Genomic DNA, 21462 nt, shown 5'->3' on the forward strand with positions numbered 1-21462 from the left:
CAAGGAGGTCCCCTCGACAATAAAAGGGCGTGGGACTTTCCAAAAATGGTATACCCAAATTCGTGGGACAAATTTGATTTGTTCTTTTCTAGTTAAATTGTAACAAAATAACCGTTTCACTATCGTTTGTCTTGATTATTGTAGCAATAGTGAAAAAAAGGTAATTTGAGTTTCTAGGTGCGCGACTTGTGGTTGGTAGTTGGTAGAAATCTAGTTGGTAGTCGTCTTTAGGTAAGTTTCACAATAGGGGTGTAGAATGGAAATATAAATTTTGCTAACGTTTTGTTCCCGTTCTGTTCTGAAAAATAACCGGATTTTTTAAAATGTATTCTGATCCAGCTTCGAACCGGATTTTTCGAACTTTACCCCGTCCGTATGGAAAAATTACGTTGATTGATTGCGATAGCGTCATTTGTTTACCTTCATTTGTAGTGATTCCTAGAGATAAAATGAACAAAATGAACTTTATATGTAATGTGGAATGTGATGCTTAAGACAGCCACGCACTTGCAATGTTATCTTTGAAGCTTTAACAAGATAATTTAAAATGCGTGATCATTTTCAGATTACTGACAGATTTCTATAAAAAACAGAGATACGGAAAATCAAGTTTAATCTAGGTCTACCATTAATTGCATTTCAATTGCTATGGGCCTTAGTTGTTATCTATGCAGCGATTCCAAAATTTACATGTGACGCAGCGATAAACATTTCATCAATCACGTGAACTTTGCAAAAGCCTTTCCTAGAAGCTGTATGCAATTGAGATGGTGTGACGAATCGTAGCTCATTTCTTGTTTGCGGTACCCAAAATTAGCCGCCTAACAGCGCAGTGATAACGGTTGAAGACGCTTAGTGGAAGAATCAGTTCCTGGCGCTGTCAAGAGCTCGCTCAAATCAAAACGGCAGAAATCACGGCTGGTTGATAAGCAATCAATCAGTTATCACTGATTGTTTGTTGCAACTGTTGCTCCCACAGGTTCCGAAACAGGTGAAAACGTTAGTTCGACGCGATAATTTAACGAGCGATGACGCTTTGTGGAACGGTCGTCGTATGGATGTTGAAGTGATTTCGACTGCGTTCTGTCTAGTGTTGTTGCTGTTCGGGTGCGCGGTTGCGAACCCCGTTGGATTTACTGAGGATGACCCTAGAAACATAACGGAAAGTCTAGTGGTCGAAGAACGTGGCAATGGATACGATAATTACTTACCGCTTGAACCAGGAGCACCGTACAATATTCACCTGAATGTGTTAAAAAATGACGTGCAAAAGGATCCTGATTGCATGTTGGGCAATGCTTACAACTACATGCCCTGGCTGTTTCCGAATGGATCACTCACAATTAAAAACGAAAGCGTTGCGTTGGATTTATCCAATCTGATGCTTGGAGATCGCGGACTGGTTTCGTTGGTTGACAGCTTGCACGAACTGACTAATTACAGTGTTAGTATTTTCAAATTTAATGTCGCTAAATTTGCGCCGGAACGTACAACTCATTTACACTATCTTCGAGTTCTTTGACAATACCGGTGATAAGGTGCTGGGACTAGATAATTTTAATGGACAATTGTGATTTATCATTGGGGTATATAAAAGCGAAGGCTGGTTGTGCATTATATGTATTATCAATGAGAATGGAAGCGGAATTTCCGAACTCTCAATTCATTCTTAAAGGAAGTGAAACGAAAATATTATACCACCACCGCGCCATGTGGAAACTAGAAACAAAAGTGAAAGTGATATGAGATGACGCAATAATATTTTTTTTCTCTTTAAAATTAGAATTCATTTGACTTCCTGGTGCTAATGGAATAACATTTTTCTGAAAGGCTACAATTTTGCTAGCTTTGACAGTTATGCCATTTCAAACAATTAGGTCAGCAACTGTTAATATTTCGACAAATTTTGTTCTGTTTCACCTTTAAATTTTTTTGTTTCCCTACATTTTTCCGCATAGTCATGCTTTGGTAACACTTAAAAATTCTTCCATGAGGCGTAGCAATCAAGGTTAATGATATTCAAATGGAAGAAGGCATGACACGAATGTTATTCGTTTAAAAATTATAATGGTTGTGTCCGAGAAAGAGAATGACCAATCTGTTATTTCCTTGATTACTATAATGCACTATCTAATCGAATAATATTGTTTTGATCATCAATGTTATGCTCTTTAATATCCTTGTATTCCTGCATAACCATTTTAAATTTATAAATAAAATCATTGGAACAAGTAACAATCGGATCGGATGGTGCAATATATATGGAACATGACGGGTGAGGTAGGACTTCTCATTCGAGTGTTTCTATGTAAGTTTTAAGGACTGCGACAGTAGCCGGGCGTTGTCATGCAGTAGAATAATCGTGAACTCAGGTTCCTTGTTTTTGAATAATTTTCGCAGCATGCAATTGTTTGGAAATGGCTTAGTAGCTAACTACCGTAACTACTAATACCGGAGCAAGGTGTTCTTGCGTTTGGCATGGATTTTTTGAAGCAATTCCTACAATTCAACGTCTTCGAAGGTTTTTAGCCTTCCTTCACGCGGACAGTTGTCAACATCGAAATTAGCCTTCTTGAAGCCGCGGAGGTAATCACGGCACGTTGTTTCATTCAAGGCATTTTTTTTAACTCTTGATGCGATAATCGTGATTTGTAGGAAGTGTTACTTTTTTCATTTCATAAAAAAAACCGAATATGTACTAAGGTTTTTTTATGAAATGAAAAAAGGAACACTTTCTACAAATCACGATTATTTGGCACAAAATCAAAGATTTCCTCAAAACTGAGAGTATATGACGCCACAATTGAATTGGTCGACGAACTGTTCATCGAACGCTGATCTTTGCACTAAAAAACTCCGAGCTCTCATTGATTAGCTTTTTTCAGTGTCCATGCTTCATCTCCGTGAAGGATCATCAGGAGGATCAGCGCTAGCTTTGTGCGAGTTTGCAAACTAAGGGACCTTAGCGGGATGAAAGGTCCTTTTCGCAGCTGCGACTCGCCGTTTCACTTCACGGCTCATATCGTTGTCACATGTCGCAAGCGTACCCAGATAAACGAATTTATTAACTACTTCAAATCGTTCTCCATCAATCTTTACTTCAGCACCAACACCACCGGAACTCCCACACTTCCTGTCAGCTACCATGTACTTTGTTTTGGTAAAGTTAATCCCAATCTCGCTGCTTCCTTCAAAAGGTTTTAAGGCCTTCTCCTCAGCCCTTCGCTCAATACAGTTGATGTCAATGTCTTCCGCAAAACCAAGGAGCATGCAAGATTTAATGATGATCGTACGGTTTCTTTGCACCTTATGATCTGGTAGATTACATGATACAGCTGCTCATTTCCCACTTTCTGGAGTTCAGCCTGGATATCATCCTTCTGGTGACTCCATAGATTGTTCGTCGCTCATAATTGAAAGTAGTGTAGTGAGAGTAGTGAGTAGCGTTCAATAGCGCCTCAAAGTTCTCCTTCCACCTGGTTGCAACCATCGATTTATCCATAAGCAGATGGTCGTCGTTGTAATTACATATCACCGGCACAGAGAAATTAATACATCTGATTCTGTTACCCGGTACGTCGTTTCTCGCAAAGTCGTCCTTCGCACTGGCGAGCACCTGCTCCTATTGCCTGCACTTCTTCCGATGGAATCTATTTTCGGTAGTTTTTGCCTCTCTGTATCTCTGTCTGTTCTGATGCGTAGCCGCAGTAAGCACGAGGCTCCTGGCACAATTCTTCTCGTCCGTCACTCTTTGGCACTCTGGCGCTCGGCGTACGCTGTCTTCCAATTTTTTTTTTTCATTTAGAATTTGGCCGCATACAATTTCCGATTTCTCCATGAGGAAATAACATACAAAATTGGTAGGAAGTTATAAAAACCCTGCAATTTTTATTAAACTTCAAGGAAAAAATAAAAGAAAAATGATTTGTCCGCTGTTCTGATGAATTCTCGAACTTCTCGTTGAATACTTCCATCAATTTCTGCACAGTGGCAACATGGACCGTATTGGCCATTTTTCCACCACTTCACCATATCAGGTGATATTATGATTGATTTGCCACGCTTTTTCAATTTACGCTTTACTATTGCGCAGGTGAGGTGGCCGAAAACGGGAGAACGCGAGTTCCGGGCAGTAGATTCTATTGCGGGCACTTCATTGAAGTACCATATCTACTACAGCGGCGACGTGAAAGCGAAAAGGGGGGTCGGTTACTCGGTCGGTCGGTTAGGGACCACAATTAAATGACGTAGCATTTATGGGGAGAGGAGGGATATCATCATTTTGTGACAAGCTGTGACAAGGGGGGAGGGGGGGTTGTAGTGAAATCGGCGTAGCATTTTTTTTAAAGACTGATTTTTTTGCAGGAAAAATATATTCTAAAAATACACTAAAACATTGCACAAAGTATTGCAGCGAGATTTGTCGAAATGTTTTTATCTGTGGCATTCTGAAATCTTCTAAAAGCTCTGCTACATAAACAATCACTTGGATTTCCAAATACACAATCTGTTTTGAATACAAAAATCGTTGCTTTTAATAGTGAAAATTACAAAATACTCGTTCATTTCCGGAATAGTTTCTGTGTTTTCTGAAGACATGGATCATACTAAGTTCTTTAAACACCTTTACTCCCTGTACCAAAACACAAACCCTTCGAAGCAGAAGATGCAGTCACGAGTCTATAAGTTGTAAATAAATTGAATTAGACACGGTTTTTTTTTCAAGTATTTTTTGCACGTATGTTACTTCAGTCAGGTTTTTATTACGTACCTCGTGAAAAAACCGCGTTAATTCAAAAATCCACGTAAAAAACGCGTTAATAAAAAAATCCGCGTAAAAAAAACTCGTAAAAATTCCGCGTATAAAAAACCTGACTGCACGTATTTCTGTACGTTTTTTTTTCAGAAGCGGAGAGGGGGGGGGGGGTATTCGAATGCTACGTTTTTTCCAGGGGGGGTTTAGGCTTTGTGACCAAATGCTACGAGAGGGGGGGGGGGGCTTAAAAATCATGAAAAAATGCTACGTCATTCAAGTATGTTCCCTTACTACAGCCTAATAAATGTGTACATACCTACAGACCAACGATAAACCCGAAGTGAGTTCCTGGAAAAGACGTATATTGAGTGCCAAGACAAGACATCAAGATCGTCATCGGGGATGCAAATGCGCAGGTCGGGCAGGAGAACTTCTTCCGCCCAGTAATTGGTAGAGAAAGCCTCTGCTCTACTACGAACGACAACGGCCTGAGGCTTGCCAATTTTGCTGCAGCCAGAGGTATGACTATCTGTAGCACTTATTTTGCACACCGCAATATACGTAAGCACACCTGGAAGCACCCGAATAGAGAGGCCTGCTCTCAGATCGACCATCTTCTGATTGATGGTCGGCACTTTTCAGACGTTACAAACGTGAGGTCGTTTAGAGGACCAAACGTTGACTCGGATCATTATCTCGTGGTATCCAAGATTCGCGCCCGGTTGTCCAACGTGTTGAAATCCAGGACGACAAGGAGGATACAGTTGAACATCCAGTGGCTATCAGCTGTTGAATGGTGAAGAAAACAGCGTAGTCGAAAGGAGCAGGATGGTGATTGAGGATGATGGCAAAGCTGTGGACCCACCATCCATTGACGAGGTGAAGAAAATGAAAGACCTGAAGAACTGCAAGGCAGCTGGTAAGGACAGCATTCCATCCGAACTCCTCCAAGTGGGGAGCGAACATCTGTACCGTGCTACACACCGGATCGTGCTGAGAGTGTGGCCCGATGAAGAATTACCCTCGGACTGGTTGGAGGGTCTCATATGCCCGATCTACAAGAAAGGCCACCGCCTGGACTGTAGTAATTATCGGGGCATCTCAACACCGTTTACAAAATTTTCTCCCGTATTCTGTTTCATAGACTGAGGCCGTTGTCGTAGACCTTTGTTGGCGATTACCAATGTGGTTTTCGAGGGGCGCTCCGTCATGGAACAAATGTTCACCTTGTGACAGATTCTCTATAAATTTCGAGAATTCAACTTGCAGACTCACCATCTGTTCGTAGACTTCAGCGCAGCGTACGATACAGTTGAAAGAAATGAGTTATGGCGAATTATGCTCGGACATGGTTTCCCAACAAAATTAATTAGGCTTATACATGCCACCCTTGAAGGCTTTACATCATGTACCAGGATAGCCGGTGAGATATCGGGCTCCTTCGTGATGTTAGATGGTTTCAAGCAGGGAGACGGGCTGGCAAACTTATTGTTCAAAATTGCATTGGAAGGTGCTACACGGAGGGCTGGCGTGCAAAGAAGCGGCACGATCATTACGAAGTCTCACATGCTTCTAGGTTTTGCGGACGATATCGTCATCATTGATATCAACTATAGAGCAGTGGAAAAGGTTTTCGGACCTCTCAGGAGGGAAGCTGCGAGAATAGGGCTCATCATTAACTCTGCCAAAACGAAATACATGGTGGCTGGTAGAGAGCGCGGTAGTCCGACAGATGTTGGTGCTGAGAAGGGGAAGCTTTTGAAGTAGTCGACAAATTTATTTACTCGGGTACATTAGTGACATGTGACAACGAGGTTAGCCGTGAGATAAAAAGGCGGATAGCAGCTGGAAACGGGGCCTTCTACGGATTGCGTAACCGTAGTCTGCAAACCAGTACTAAACTTGCACTCTACAAAACACTAATTCTTCCCGTGGCCCTCTACGGCCATGAAGCATGGATGTTGAAAGAGGCCGATCGGCGAGCTTTTGGTGTTTTTGAGCGTAGGATTAGCTAGGACGTGCGTAGCGTAGGACAGTTAGCAAGATCGAACCATAACTTTACAGGGCCTTCGTGTAACTGGATAAACGGCAAAACTATATCCTGAAGACACTTCTCCTTCAAACTTGTCCATTCAGGGTTGCTCCAGTGAAGAAAACTTTTCTCTTCTTTCCACAGCTACAGATGGCTTGCCAAATTATCAACTTGCGGGCGAATTTATCCGCGAAAACAAATTTGAACCTACCTGGAGCATTTCCCTTACGGTTAGCAAGGTAAAATTTTCGATCCGGGATTTGCCCAAAGTCCATTTTGACGCATATTTCATCGTCCATCAACATACAGCCGTTGTACTTTCTTGCTCGGGTTTTTGCATCCAGATTCTGTTTCAGCGTACTGTTTATGATACGACCGTAATCCTTCACGCATACAGATTCGACGAACTGTACTAAGTACTACATTGAATCTTTTCGTTAAACCATGGAGGGAAACCCCAGCATCATTCCGGACTGCCCTGATGATCTTCGCTCGTAGTTTTCATTTCAATGTTTTTTTTCTACAGTCGACTAAGAGCCTAGGTGTTCACATTCCTCTTGACCATGTTGGGTTTTCAACGTAGGTGTGCTGACCATGTTGTGATTTCAACGCGTGTGACAATCCTGAAGAAATTTTCACCACTAAGTAAACAAACCTTTCAGATTAAAACACAGTCATTGGCGGTACATCATTAGCGGTTAGTTGGTACAACAACTAGAGGAGCTGCAGTGAATAAAAGGAAACGGCCAATTACTAAATAAAACAATCCTTACGTCGTGTTCACAGTCTAGGTCTTTGGCGATTGATTTCTAATTTCGTTATTTGCGATTAGGAGAGCTTAGGGCTGCCATCTTAGCTAATAGCTGGCGGGATACAGCATTTCATACTATGCTGCTTGCTTCGAATTAGATGCTGTTTGGACCGCTCCTCCTGGAGATCAGACATACCGGTTTTTTTCGGCTGCAACCACCCCTTTGGCATCACACCATGTTTCAAGGGCTTGTATCTCAACATATGTAAAAACAAGATAGCATATCACCGCTTCTTTTCATACATCCTAATCTTGCTGCTGACAGCGGGCACAAATTAATTTGAACCCAGGACATGAGTTCATTGTTCATTGTTACTTGGTATAGGGATGCCAAAGGCTCGGGTGCAACGCTTATAGCGGCGTCGGCTCGCCTTTTAGGAATCGTTTGGGAAGACAATGTACGCTAATACGCATCTCCCAGCCGTTACTAACTTCTGCTGCTTGTTCGGGGGTGCTAATTCATTGTATTCGCACCTACTCTTCATATCTGGAGGCCATTTTGCTATTCACAACTTGTGACCCGTCCGATTCCTCGCAGCTAGGCTGTGTATATGGAAACTCACATTGAACAATGTGAGAAGTGTATTAAGCTCTTGGGGATCACTACGACATTCGGAACCATAACATAGGTACTTGATGCTCAAAAAACAATAACATAACAAACAACTCCGAAAATCAAAACCACGATTACCACTCACCCCTGCTGATGCTTGGGCGTTCGAAGATTCCTCAAAGCACCAACGGTCGCTATCAAATGATGGTGTGGCTCGGTGCGCTGTTTAACGTGAAACGGAATGGATTCCTAGTATAGTGGGACCGATGGCTTCCTGCAGCATACTACAGCATTTCAAAAATGCCTTAAAAATATCGTTGATTATTCGGTGAACCCGCAATTATTTATTATCAAACTGCTAAACCAGCACCAGAGTACCTAATTTGATCAATTTACACATTAGGTTTTACCGAAAAACCTTTTTTTATATAGGGGGGGAGTTTGTAAATGATTTATTTATGTACTAAAATATCTATTCAGAATTAGTATTGTGTGTTCTGCCACAAATGGTGACATTTCAACACTATTATATATATTTGTACGCTTTTTCGTATTATTGAATGTTATTAGCTTTAGCAGTTAAGATAATGTAATTGTAGGAAAATTGTTAAACCTACTTGTCAAGAAAAAAAAAGGAATAAAAGGAATAAAACGAAACTTAAAATAAACTTAAAATAAACTTAAAACTATCTTACTGACTATAAAGTGAGCTAATCGTTGCAATTGAGGATTGCAACGATATTTATCGGAATTTGTTGATAATTTGGCTTGACATATTTTCTAATGTTTCTACATTAGTGAGCCTATGTAGCTCGTTCGTGCTAAACCAGGGAGGACGCTTCAAAATCATTTTCAAAAGTTTATTCTGAATCCTTTGAAGTGTCTTCTTCCTGGTTGCACAACAACTTGTCCAGATTGGAACTGCATATAACATTGCTGGTCTAAATATTTGTTTGTAAATTAACAGTTTATTCTTGAGACAAAGTCTAGAATTCCTGTTGATAAGAGGATATAAACATTTGATATACTTATTGCACTTTGACTGGATATTTTCAATGTGCTCCTTGAAAGTAAGATTCTTATCATAAATTAGCCCTAAGTATTTAAATTGATCAGACCAATTTAAGACCACACCGTTCATCTTAATAACGTGGTTATGGGTGGGTTTGAGAAATAAAACTCTTGGCTTATGAGGAAAAATAATTAACTGTGTTTTTGAAGCATTAGGGGAAATCTTCCATTTTTGTAAGTATGAAGAAAATATATCTAAACTTTTTTGAAGCCGACTGCATATAACACGATGGCTTTTTCCTTTTGCGGAAATACTTGTATCGTCACAAAACAGAGATTTCTCACAACCTGGTGGTATATCAGGAAGATCAGAAGTAAAAATGTTATATAAGATTGGGCCCAAGATACTCCCCTGAGGCACACCAGCTCTAACAGGCAATCTATTAGATTTACCATTTAGATAGTTAACCTGGAGAGTGCGGTCAGTTAAATAACATTGTATCATTTTTGTGAGGTAAAGCGGAAAACTGAAATTTGACATTTTAGCTATTAAACCTTTATGCCAAACACTGTCGAATGCCTTTTCTATATCTAGAAGAGCAGCTCCAGTCGAATAGCCTTCAGATTTATTAGTTCGAATCATATTTGTTACTCTAAGTAACTGATGAGTAGTGGAATGGCGAAAATCAAACTGCTCATTTGCAAAAATTGAGTTCTCATTAATATGTGTTAACATTCTATTAAGAATTATTCTTTCAAAAAGTTTGCTAATAGAGGAAAGTAAACTAATTGGTCGATAACTTGATGCCTCAGCTGGATTCTTTTCGGGTTTTAAAATTGGAGTGACTTTGGCATTTTTCCATTTCGTAGGAAAATGTGCTAGTGCAAAGCATCTGTTAAAAATTTTTACCAAAAAATTTAAAGAGTTTCCGAGAAGTCTTTTGATGAGGATATAGAAAATCCCATCATCTCCTGGTGCTTTCATGTTTTTGAATTTTTTGAGAATGGTTCGCACCTCATTCAAGTTTGTCTCCAATACCTCTTCGGAAAGAAAATTCTTGGGTGGTGATCGGAACATACTTTTGGTTTACTTCATTTTCAATAGGACTTACTACGTTCAAATTGGAGTTATGAACACTCTCAAACTGCTGAGCAAGTTTTTGAGATTTTTGTTCATTCGTTAGAAAAATGCAATTACCATCTTTGAGGACTGGAATGGGCTTCGAGGGTTTCTTAAGAACCTTCGAAAGCTTCCAGAAAGGTTTTGAATAAGGTTTTAGTTGTTCAACTTCTCTCATGAAATTCTCATTTCGCAAGAGAGTGAATCTATGTTTAATTTCCTTTTGTAATTCTTGGAAAATAATTTTCAAAGCAGGATCACGAGGTCTTTGGTATTGACGTCTCCGTATGTTCTTCAAACGTATAAGAAGTTGAAGTTCACTGTCAATAATTGGTGCATTAAATTTCACTCTTGCCTTAGGAACTGATAATTTCCGGGCATTGAGTATTAAGCTGCTAAAATTTTCTAATGCTCTGTCAATGTCAGCACTATTTTGTAAAATAATATCATCATTCAAATTTTCCTCGATCGTAGAACGATATCTATCCCAATTAGTCTTGTGATAATTTAACACAGATTTAGTGGGATTTAAAATAGTTTCATGGGAAATAGAAAATGTTATGGGAAGATGATCAGAATCAAAGTCAGCATGAGTAAATAAATCACTGCATGAATGGCTTTGATTTGTTAGTACCAAATCAATTGTAGATGGATTCCTAATAGAAGAATAACATGTAGGACCATTTGGAAATAAAACTGAATAAAATCCAGCCGAGCAATCATTAAACAATATTTTTCCATTGGAATTGCTTTGAGCATTATTCCAAGATCGATGTTTCGCATTAAAATCACCGATGATTAAAAATTTAGATTTATTTCTTGTGATTTTTTGCAAATCTCCCTTGAAATAATTTTTTCGCTCACCAGTGCATTGAAAAGGCAAATACACTGCGGCTATAAATAAAATGCCAATACTTGTTTCAATTTCAATTCCCAAACTCTCGATAACTTTGGTTTCAAGATGGGGTAAAACACGATGTTTTATTCGACGGTGGATAACTATTGCAACTCCACCACCGGCAGCATCAATTCTATCAAACCTATGAAGCATATAATTTGGGTTCTTTTTTAGTTTAATATTTGGCTTTAAAAGCGTTTCAGTCACAACTGCAATATGCACATCGTGGACTGTTAAAAAATTGAAAAATTCATCCTCTTTCGCTTTTAAAGAGCGAGCATTCCAATTTAGAAAATTTACAGCATTATTTAAAATCATTGCTGAATTTCAATTTTATAACAATATTAGTTGTAAATTTTATACCTTCTTGAACAGCCTCGTACATCGAGTTACAGTTCAACCAAACGGACATTAGCTGCAGCATGGATTGTTGTAGGTATTCAATCTTTTCGGGAGTTGGATTACCTAAATCAATACTAGCTGACTTTTCAGCACCAAACACGAATGGTTTGTTACTGTTTGAATTTGAAATAATACCTGAAAGGACACTGGCATATGAACAGCCTGGTGGCCTGAACAGGATTATTTTTCTGAAATTTGTTATCTGAATTTAAATTATTACCTACAGACACACCTGCTAATGAAAGTGCTGGTGATGCCTGAACAGTACAACAACAACAACAGGTTGTTTAGAATTCCTACGTTGTCTAGAAGCAATAATTTTTGACCTTACAGGACAATTAAAGGAATTAGATTTGTGATTTCCCCCACAATTTACACATTTGAAACTATTAGTGATCTCTCTCACGGGGCAGATATCTTTCGTGTGACTAGTGTCACCACAAATCATACATTTTACAGCCATATGGCAGTTTCGAGTTCCATGACCATAGGCTTGACAATTCCGACATTGCGTAAGACTATGGATTCCTCCTTGTCTCTTGAAATGTTCCCACTTTATTCGCACGTTGAATGAAACACGTGCTTTTTCCAAACATTTTAAATTATGTACTTTGGTGCGATCAAAATGTACTAAGTAATTTTCCTGGTGTATTCCATTTTGAAAAATTTTGGCATTTGCCTTTCGTTTCATCAAAATTACTTGGTTGGGGGCAAAACCAAGTGATTCTGACAAACAATCTTTGATTTCATCAATACTTTGATCATTTGAGAGACCTTTCAATACAGCCTTAAACGGTCTCTCGTTTTTGGCATCAAAAGAGTAAAATTTATACATCTTTTCAGTCAAATACTGTATAAGATGTTTATGGCCATCAAAAGATTCGGCCAAAATACGAATTTCGCCTTGGCGACCAATTTGAAAATTAACTTTCACATTCGATAGAAATGATGAAAGTTCTGATCGAAATGCTTTAAAGTTTGCTACAAATACCACAATAGGTGGAACTTTAATCTTCTTCATAACGGCTTTATGCTCAGTATGAGAAGTTTGGAATTGTAGATCCCCAACAGAAGAAAGAATATCATACCTGTTAGTCGAAATTTCAGTGTCACTTGGAGGAGATGCCTCACGTTTCCTTGATGCCGCATCAAAGCGAGCTTTTTTATTTTTTCCAGGAATAACTGGACAACTTCACTACACTTTCACTTCACTATAGAATTTAAGTAGAAATATCTCAAACCAAATTAATTCACTAAACACTCGTTAACTTTAAAAAGTAGTATATTCCAAAAGTATATTCCATTAAAACAAATAATAGAGAGAATTGCAACTCTAGTATTTGCTGCAATTTTATCTAACAGTGCATTACTGGATGCTGAGACGTTAAAACGTTATAAATAATAATATATACTAAAAGAATGGATATCTTTTATTTAATCGCTGTCATTTCATACATATTCGAATCAACCCTTTGTTTGCTGCACTACCAAGACAATCATTTAATTGAGCGAATTGGTAAAATTTTCCTATCTAAGCAAAAAGCAAACTTTACGAAACTATCTGAAATTGGAGCCCAGAACGATTCAACCGAAAATTTTAAATTTGAAAATTGTTTGACATTTAATCGATAAAACTCATGCTAGGTTAGTTCCAGCCCAGCATATAACTTCATGTATTTGAAAAAAAAAAAAAAACGTTTGGTTCAATAACTCAATATAGCAAGAGCTCAATCACACGTTTTTCGGTAGTTGCTATCAAGGTTTGGGCGAGTGACAGGAAAATATCTTAACTTCTTCAGTTGTGATTTAGAGCATTTCTAATTGTTTTGTTATTTTTCACGATAGCGACAAGTTTGTTTCTTTCTCTGTGTGCGAGAAACAAAATCAAAACCGCGCACCGAGAAACAAAAACGAAAATTTAATGAATGCTCATTGAGAAAACTTGCAACTCTTTTTACCAATAACTTATGATACTCAAAAGAACCCGTTTTGATCTAAATCAAATTTCTAGTAAATAAGTGTTGATTATTCATAGGTAGTAATTTTTCCTTGATGAATAAAGACTGGCTGAAGAGGTTAAAATCGCTGCTGTAAAATCAAATTCACAACTGTGTTCGTTAAGACGTTTTAATATTTTCAATGACAATAATAATCTTCGATAAACACCCGCTATGGTTATTCACACACATGCTATAACTATCTAAACACGCGTTAAAACTATTCATACACACGCTGTAGCTATAGCTATCCATACACACGCTATTCCTTTCCATACATCCGATACAACTATCTATACACACGCATAAGCTATCCAACCATGTGCTATTACTATCCATACATACGCTATAACTAATCATTACACACGCAGCAGCTATCCACACACAAGCTATAACTATCCGTACACACGCTGAAGATATACACGCAATAGCCATAATATGCTACACATGCTAGTGTCTTACACACGCTATAGCTAGCCATACACACGCAACAGCGCCATCCCTATCATCGCAAATGTCATAGCAATACAGATGCACATACGCTATATGTGCACACTGCACACACACCCAACGTTTTCACCCAACGATATCTGAATTGGATTACCGCTGGTGGGGTCCAACTCAGATCGAAGGAGCACCGAACTGAATGAAGAAATGCAGCTTCCCACTATCTCCGCCGCTGCTGCCTGATACCCCCGCTCTGGTTCTGCTGCAGCTCAGTTTGGCCGCTGGAATCAGCCACCGCTGCTGATTATACAAGACCGGCCTGGTGGCCTTTCACTTGTTAACTGATGACTGCTATGAGACGACACAGGCTATTATATAGCCCAAAGCAAAAATCCATCCGCGGGCAAACAAGAAGCGAGCTCGTGATTGGTTGAATGTGCACGACTTTTAACACAACTTTTAACTAGTTTAGTATCGAAAACATATTTAAATTATTATATGACAATCTTGCGCAATATTTCCCCTATCAATCAAGCCATTGGTGTTTAGAATCTGTTCAGTGGTAATGATAAAAGAAGCATTTTAAAACGGTGTTGAAACACCTGTTGCAGCTACCGAAAGCGAGCTCGTTATTGGTTGAAAGCTGTGAGACTGTTTACAAAGTCAGATCGGTTGTATCCGTTAGTGTCGACTGTGCTTGTGAAGAGAGGTGGTGATTGGTTGCTCGGTATGATTTAGACAATCGATGTGATTTATCAATTTTTCAATAGTGTATCTCGAACAATAGGTTATTTTTGTTACATAAATTCAACCGTAAAAGAATTTCTGATCGGTTGATGCCAAAACCTCGAAATTCTGAAAAGAAATGACTGATATAAAAGCGCTCAAAACCTGACCACTTTCCCCTGGTTTTCCCCGGTTGAATTACTAGATTTTCAAATTCAGGTGCCTAACTTCGATATAGACGTTAGTCCAACGTCAAAACAAATTTATTACTTTGACTTTCAACAGGTAGTCTTTTGAAAAGATTGCCTGTTGAAAGCGAAAAACAAAATTTTAATATCTCTCGGTAGTCTAAGACTTAGCCTCGAGCTGTTGGTAAAATGCGACCGTACTGTAGGACAGTTCCAGCAGGAGTTTGTTTTTTCTCTCTCGCTGTTGTTTATATTTTTACGCCGGATGCCACTAGGTTATTTTCCACAAAAACCCACACGTACGAGTCGCGGAACCACTCAATTTTCTTTGTACACTGATTAAGATCGCGATCTTAGCTAATTTTCGCGAAAAATCTGTCGAAATGGGGTCAAACTTGCTTTTAAAGTGCAGCGCGTCGCGAAATCACGTTTTTTTTGCTTTCTTCTGTTTTAAGCTCAATGGGGTCCTAAAGTTTTAAACGGTTTTCTGATTTTTATATATCAGCTGGAAGAGTGCAATTTTCTGAGCAAAACGTGATTTCTAAAGAATGTTTATCGTTTTCCTTCGATTTTTAAATGATGAATAAAAAACTGCTCGAAATGCCTTAAATGACAGTTCTCTCTTATACCGTACATGGGCGAAACGTCATCTAAGACCTTTCGAGCAGTTTTTTATTATTCATTTAAAAATCGAAGGAAAACGATAAACATTTTTTAAAAATCACGTTTTGCTCTGAAAACGCGGCTTTTTCAAATGATATATAATAACTGGTATAGCTTTAGGACCCGATTGCGTGTAGCAAACTGGGCGTCCTTGTTGTCAGTAAGTGCCTAATTTCATCAGTAGGCTACGCGAGCATTTAGAGAGCAGGGCTTCAAATTGTTTATGTGATTACCGGAAGTAGATGTTTTTTTAATTTTTGATGTGTTGTTTTCAGTGTTTCCATCAGATTACCAAGCCCGTTCTTAAGAGCAGGTGATGTGAGCAATATGTTAATGTTTTTAATAAAGATTCTGTGTAACTATATTATATTTGGTATCTACTATCAACAAAAATGCAATGATGCCTGGATGGTACCCCGTTTCACCTTAAAAACAATAACTCTACAAACAACACCGAAAGTATCACCACGATTACCACTCTCCCCTACTATTAGTTGGGAGTGTAAAGATACGTCAAAGCACCACGGTTGCTACCAAAAGGCGGCGTTGCCCGGTACGCTGCTTAATAGGCAATCTGACAGTTCAATCTAATTCCCCACGCTTTTGTTTACTTGGCAACCGCCGTGACAACGACGCTTTTTAGATAGAATCTGCTGCCTTCCGCCTAACACAGAGCAAGACGATATAAACCTGATGCAGAACAACACAAAAAGAGTTTTTCCAATTCGTTGATCTGTTCTTGAGTTAAATCTTGACACACGAGCATCCGGTTTTAGTTCGTTAAGAGTTTGACTTTAGTACAAATCTCTTTCGATGTCCACAATTTGGCATTTTTCGAAACTTTTACTTTAAATTTTGTTAGCCCTTTTTGTATTTGTATTTGTATTTGTATTTTGGTCGATTCATCTGACAATTTTGATATTATCTACATGAAAATCTTAAATCTAAAACTATTGCAACATCCCAGACCTTGAGATTATTTTGCCAAAAGCACGTGAGGAAACATTTCCGAAATCGAATAAATCTTCGACCAACGAGAAGGTACGGATGCATGACGTCAGTGGTTCAAAAAAGCCGTACAAGGTCCGATGAGACCTAGTTGTCAGTAAGTTTGACGAACGAAGCAGTCTACTTGGTGCTCGAAAATCAAGGTGAAAAAGCAAAACCGGGGCATCAAGTTCATTGTTCAGCAGCTTGGCTATGAAGGTAGCTTGTTGAATCTTTCGCCGACTCTCCAGTGTATCCAAATCCAACAGCTTACAACGGTCTTCGTAGCAGGGAAGATTATTGGGTCTACTCCAGGGTAAATGTCTCAGAGCGATACGAACAAACCTTCGTTGAACGCGTTCTATTCTGTTTTTCCAGTACAGGTTATAAGGATTCCAGATGATGCAGGCATTTTCAAGGATTGGCCGAACTAATGCACAATACAATGCTTTCAAGCAGTATGGATCTGTAAAGTCTCGAGCAATTTTGGTGATGAAACCAAGTTGTTTCGAGGCTTTGGATATGACAGCAGTATAATGTTGATTGAAAGTGAGCTTATGATCCAACAAAACTCCAAGATCGCTGATCTGATCTACGCGTTCGAGAACACATCCATTTATTTGGTAATTAAAAGAAATGGGCACATGACAACGATGGAATGTTAATTGTTTTTCAGGAGAAAAGAATATGATTTTGTATTAGTTCCCTAAAAACCTTAGAAAACCAAATAATAATATGGGTTAAATCAAAATATTATAATTATTTTCTTCCAGAACATACGCTATCTGGCACTTGGATTTAACCAGCTTACGCTCCTCCCCGTCAGCACTTTGAAACTTTTCTCAAGCCTTGAGTATCTATCTCTAGTGGGGAATCCACTGGCGGATTTCACACTAAAACTTGGTAAGCATTGTAAGACACCAGTATCGACACCCGCGACTTACTTTCTGTCTGTTTCAGAGACTCGTCCCAAACTACCCAGTCTTCCAGCGCTGGTCTCGCTGGACATGCGCGACTGTCGGTTACGGAATTTTCCGACGGATTTTTTTAACGATGTTCCCAAATTGCAGTATCTTTTTCTGGCGTACAACTACATCTCGAAATTACCTGAGCCACTGTTCAATCGGTTATCTAAACTGACTCATCTAGATTTGTCCCATATGAACAACACCGATCGGGAGGAGGAATTGCGTGCTGAGAACCCGTTCATGAAGTTGATCGCCGGCATGGATATGGATCCAAACGTTTTCGAGCCTCTGGTGAAGCTACGCTTCTTGGATTTATCATACACCAAGTTAGAGCTGAAAGCATTCATAGCGTTGAGTTCGCTGGGGACACGTTTGGAATACGCTAGCTATTGTCTAATGGAATTACCGACGCTTCTCGATCATCTCTTTCTGATGAGAAGCATCAAGATGTTGGATCTGTCTGGATACATCGGAGGAGGTCGAACGCTCAACAAGGGCAGTTTGACTCTGTTGAGAGACAGCTTGGAAGTGCTGTATTTCAGGGACAGTGAGATTCATCGGTTGGATTGGTTGCAAGGATTGCACAAACTCCGGGTGCTGAATTTGAGAGGCAACCTGGTGACATCACTGATTGAGGCTCCGTTTAATGATTTACCAAACTTGGAAGTTCTAGATATGAACTTCAACTTCGTGCAGTCTTGGCCAAATGAAATGTTTTCGCAAAATCTTAAATTAAACTTTGTTAGTTTACGGTACAACAACCTAATGGCGACCACTAGCGCTATGCTGAGAGATTTCGAGGATCTCAAATACTTGGCGATTGGTGGAAACTCACTGAAGTGTAGCTGCAACTATGTTTACCTCATGCAGGTGGCAGCTGGAAACTCGTCTGTGCTGGTGCTAGAGAAAAATGGTACCATAGACAGTAATTATACTCTCCCGGTTGAGTTTTTAGTTACGCATGTAAATTTGCTTGACTTTAAAGATGAGGACTATCGATGTATGGATTATACAACTAGAGTTAAAGTCAACCCATATGAGTTAACGGTATGCGCACATGAAGATGAAGATAACTATATAAATACCGGTGAGGAAGAGCAAGAGTATTTAGAAGATATCATCGAAGACTACCTCGTAATCTACATTGTCGTTAGTTTTTTGTTCGTGCTGCTTATGGGAATTACTTTTTTTATTTACTGGTATTGGTTTTATATAAAATATTTTTGTGTTATGTTCAAGAACTCTGCAATATTGAGTTTTTTCAATGACGATCAGTTGTACTTGGACAAAAGTTCGCTGATAGAGGAATCAATGTACAACTATGACGTATTTGTCAGTTATAGTGAAAATGATCGTTTCTGGGTGCTCGATAGAATGTTGCCTATGCTGGAGCAGGACAGTTTTGTATCAGTATGTTTACACGAAAGAGATTTCGAGGTAGGTTGCACTGTGTAGCGTGATGCTTGTGATTGTATTTGAAATTATTTTTCACGTTGTAGGTGGGGTACAGTATCTTGGAAAATATCATATCCTGTATGGATCGATCCCGATGCCTGATGTTGATTGTTTCGGAGAGCTTTCTCCAAAGTCGATGGTGTCAGTTTGAGATGCACCTAGCCCAGCATCGGTAAGTTTCTTGTGCGAAATAAATTATGACTTTCGCAAAATAATAAAATATGTATAAAATAATGATATAAACTGTTTGTGAATAGTTTTGCTCTTCTTAGGACTAAGATCTTTCACCTCCGATTCCATAAACTACTGATTAAAACAAGTAAAACTGCGAGACAAATCCAACTACGTTCATCTCTCAAACAAATCTTAAGATCAACTGACAACATTCTAACTTTTTCAGCTTACTGGAGACACGACGTGACGAGCTGATATTAGTGCTGCTAGAGGACATCCCTAAGCGCAAGTGCCCGAAAACGCTTAGCTACTTGATGAAAACGAAAACTTACATCAAGTGGCCGCGAGAGCGAGCGCAAGAGCAAGAGCTTTTCTGGAAACGCTTGCGTAGAGCTTTGACGACATCGAAGCGTTAGCCCATGGATGAAGTCGTTTAGATGGGTAGCAAAGTAGTTGTAGTAGTTAAAGATGAAATAATATTTAAAATATGGCATTTGATAAATAAATTTTAATATGCGCGGTACATTTTCAACGGATCTCATTTATCTTTACAATATATTACAATAAATTGTGACAAAGTGGCTCATATGACGTTTTGCGTTGTTTGGGTGGCGAAAATATTTTCATCTGACGTCCGAAATTGAGGAACAAACTTTGGATGATCACAATTAAATTGTGACATTAGTTCAAACTTATTCTAATTTTATAAATATTTAATAGTAAAAAAACGAGCACAAATGAATTCAAATCAATTATTTCGAAGAAATGGCATAACGCTATAATAGATAATAGCTACGAAAATCATTGATTATCATAAGACTCTAACCCGCAGTGAAATGATTCGATTTAATTGTAAAAAGAATATCACATAATAAAACATTTCACCTGTGTCATAATAGATAACATATCAAAATCCGTAGCCGCCCCATCCTTGCCTGCGGTAAAAATAAGGAGGAATGAAACCTCCTCCATAGATACCAGGTCGGCCACCGAAACCGTAGCCGTATCCTCCACGCCCACCATACCCAAATCCTCCACCTCGTCCTCCTCCGAATCCACCGCCACGTCCTCCACCGAACCCTCCGCCACGTCCTCCTCCAAAACCGCCACCGAATCCTCCACCGTGTCCACCACCACCACCGCCTCCACCGCCACGGGGTTTGGCGAGAACAACTCCGATCAGAAGGATGAACAGAAGTACGAATATCTAAAATAAACAAAATAATATATTTTTTATTCAAAATATTTGTTTGTAATATGTCATCTTTGTACACGCGAATTTGACTTGAAAGCTGTTAGAAAAAGTTAGACTATATAAACTTCACCTATTTTCTGCGCAATTCATGATAAATCTTCATCACAATCAATTTGTCTTTCGTGTTTACCAAATAGTAGTTTACTAAGAATTCTCGCTGCGGGGGTATGCACGAAAGTAATTATTACCATTTAACACTTCAATGACTCACCTTAGTCATATCGGTAAAGTTCACTGTGATGATCCAGATCAATGTGTATTCTCTTCTGAGTCTACCGGAGGACTACATAGGTATCTGCAAATTCCTGGATTTATATTTGTGACACTTCATAGGTGTAAGAAAATTTCTCTTCTTTCTAAAAACGACAAAGTTAATTCACCAAATGGGGAATGTACGGTGTAGAGTATCTCTAGGTTAATAAAAAAATTTTCCTTCTAAAACCTTTATTTGGACTCAAAGTTAGTACGTGCATCTGCAAAATATTTACTGAACAAAAATTACTTCGTCTCCACGTTCAGCAGTCATAATGTGAAATAGGGCTTTGGTATGGAAGCAGTTTTACTTTCTATATATTTTACTGGTTCATCTGAAACTGAAGAAACATGTTGAATTGCTCATTGAACTAAAACCAGCATTTTCGATTTGTCCTGATAAGAATAGTTTACTAATCCTTGAATACCTACACTCAAAATATTTTTCACATTATTGTTACGTGAAATTTCCTGTACTTATTCATTTTCTGTCATTTTGCATGATTTATGTGACAAACATAGCAAAGCAAAGCCTTGGTGCTACATTCCGTATCGGAATTCGAACTTCTGTTTACTATACACAGACTTCGCAGCCAACCGTTAAGTATACAGGACAATTGCGGGGCTAGCGCTACAATCCTACTGACACTAACAATCTCTCCCAAGTCAAGACTCGAACCTACGACGACTGGCTTGTTAGGCCAGCATCGTACCTCGAGACCAGCTGGGGAGGCTTTTATGTGACAAACATAACATCTACGTGAAAA

The 21462-nt window shown here is 39.0% G+C and overlaps 2 protein-coding genes across 2 annotated transcripts; one reads left to right on the forward strand and one right to left on the reverse strand.

Annotated features, from left to right (window-relative positions):
* The first annotated feature begins 891 nt into the window (after positions 1–891).
* Positions 892–19776, forward strand: LOC129725313 (toll-like receptor 13). Its single transcript, XM_055680950.1, has 5 exons — positions 892–1444; positions 17365–17494; positions 17552–18996; positions 19059–19186; positions 19415–19776. The coding sequence occupies exons 1-5, from the start codon at positions 1055–1057 to the stop codon at positions 19602–19604; spliced, it is 2283 nt and encodes a 760-aa protein (XP_055536925.1). The 5' UTR covers positions 892–1054; the 3' UTR covers positions 19605–19776.
* Positions 19715–20712, reverse strand: LOC129725315 (holotricin-3-like). The gene is made up of 2 exons (XM_055680951.1): positions 20655–20712; positions 19715–20395 (listed from the first exon to the last, which is right to left on the reverse strand). Exons 1-2 carry the CDS (start codon positions 20661–20663, stop codon positions 20096–20098), a joined length of 309 nt encoding a protein of 102 aa, XP_055536926.1. The 5' UTR covers positions 20664–20712; the 3' UTR covers positions 19715–20095.
* Between the last annotated feature and the right edge of the window lie 750 nt (positions 20713–21462).

The sequence above is a fragment of the Wyeomyia smithii genome, chromosome 2 (assembly GCF_029784165.1).
Source record: "Wyeomyia smithii strain HCP4-BCI-WySm-NY-G18 chromosome 2, ASM2978416v1, whole genome shotgun sequence".
NCBI classification, from domain to species: Eukaryota; Metazoa; Arthropoda; class Insecta; order Diptera; family Culicidae; genus Wyeomyia; species Wyeomyia smithii.

Coding starts and splice junctions, on each gene's coding strand:
- LOC129725313 (XM_055680950.1), top strand. CDS start 1,055: ATGGATGTTGAAGTGATTTCGACTGCGTTCTGTCTAGTGTTGTTGCTG. Junction 1,445..17,364: donor ACGAACTGACTAATTACAGT/GTTAGTATTTTC, acceptor ATTTTCTTCCAG/AACATACGCTATCTGGCACT. Junction 18,997..19,058: donor TACACGAAAGAGATTTCGAG/GTAGGTTGCACT, acceptor TTCACGTTGTAG/GTGGGGTACAGTATCTTGGA.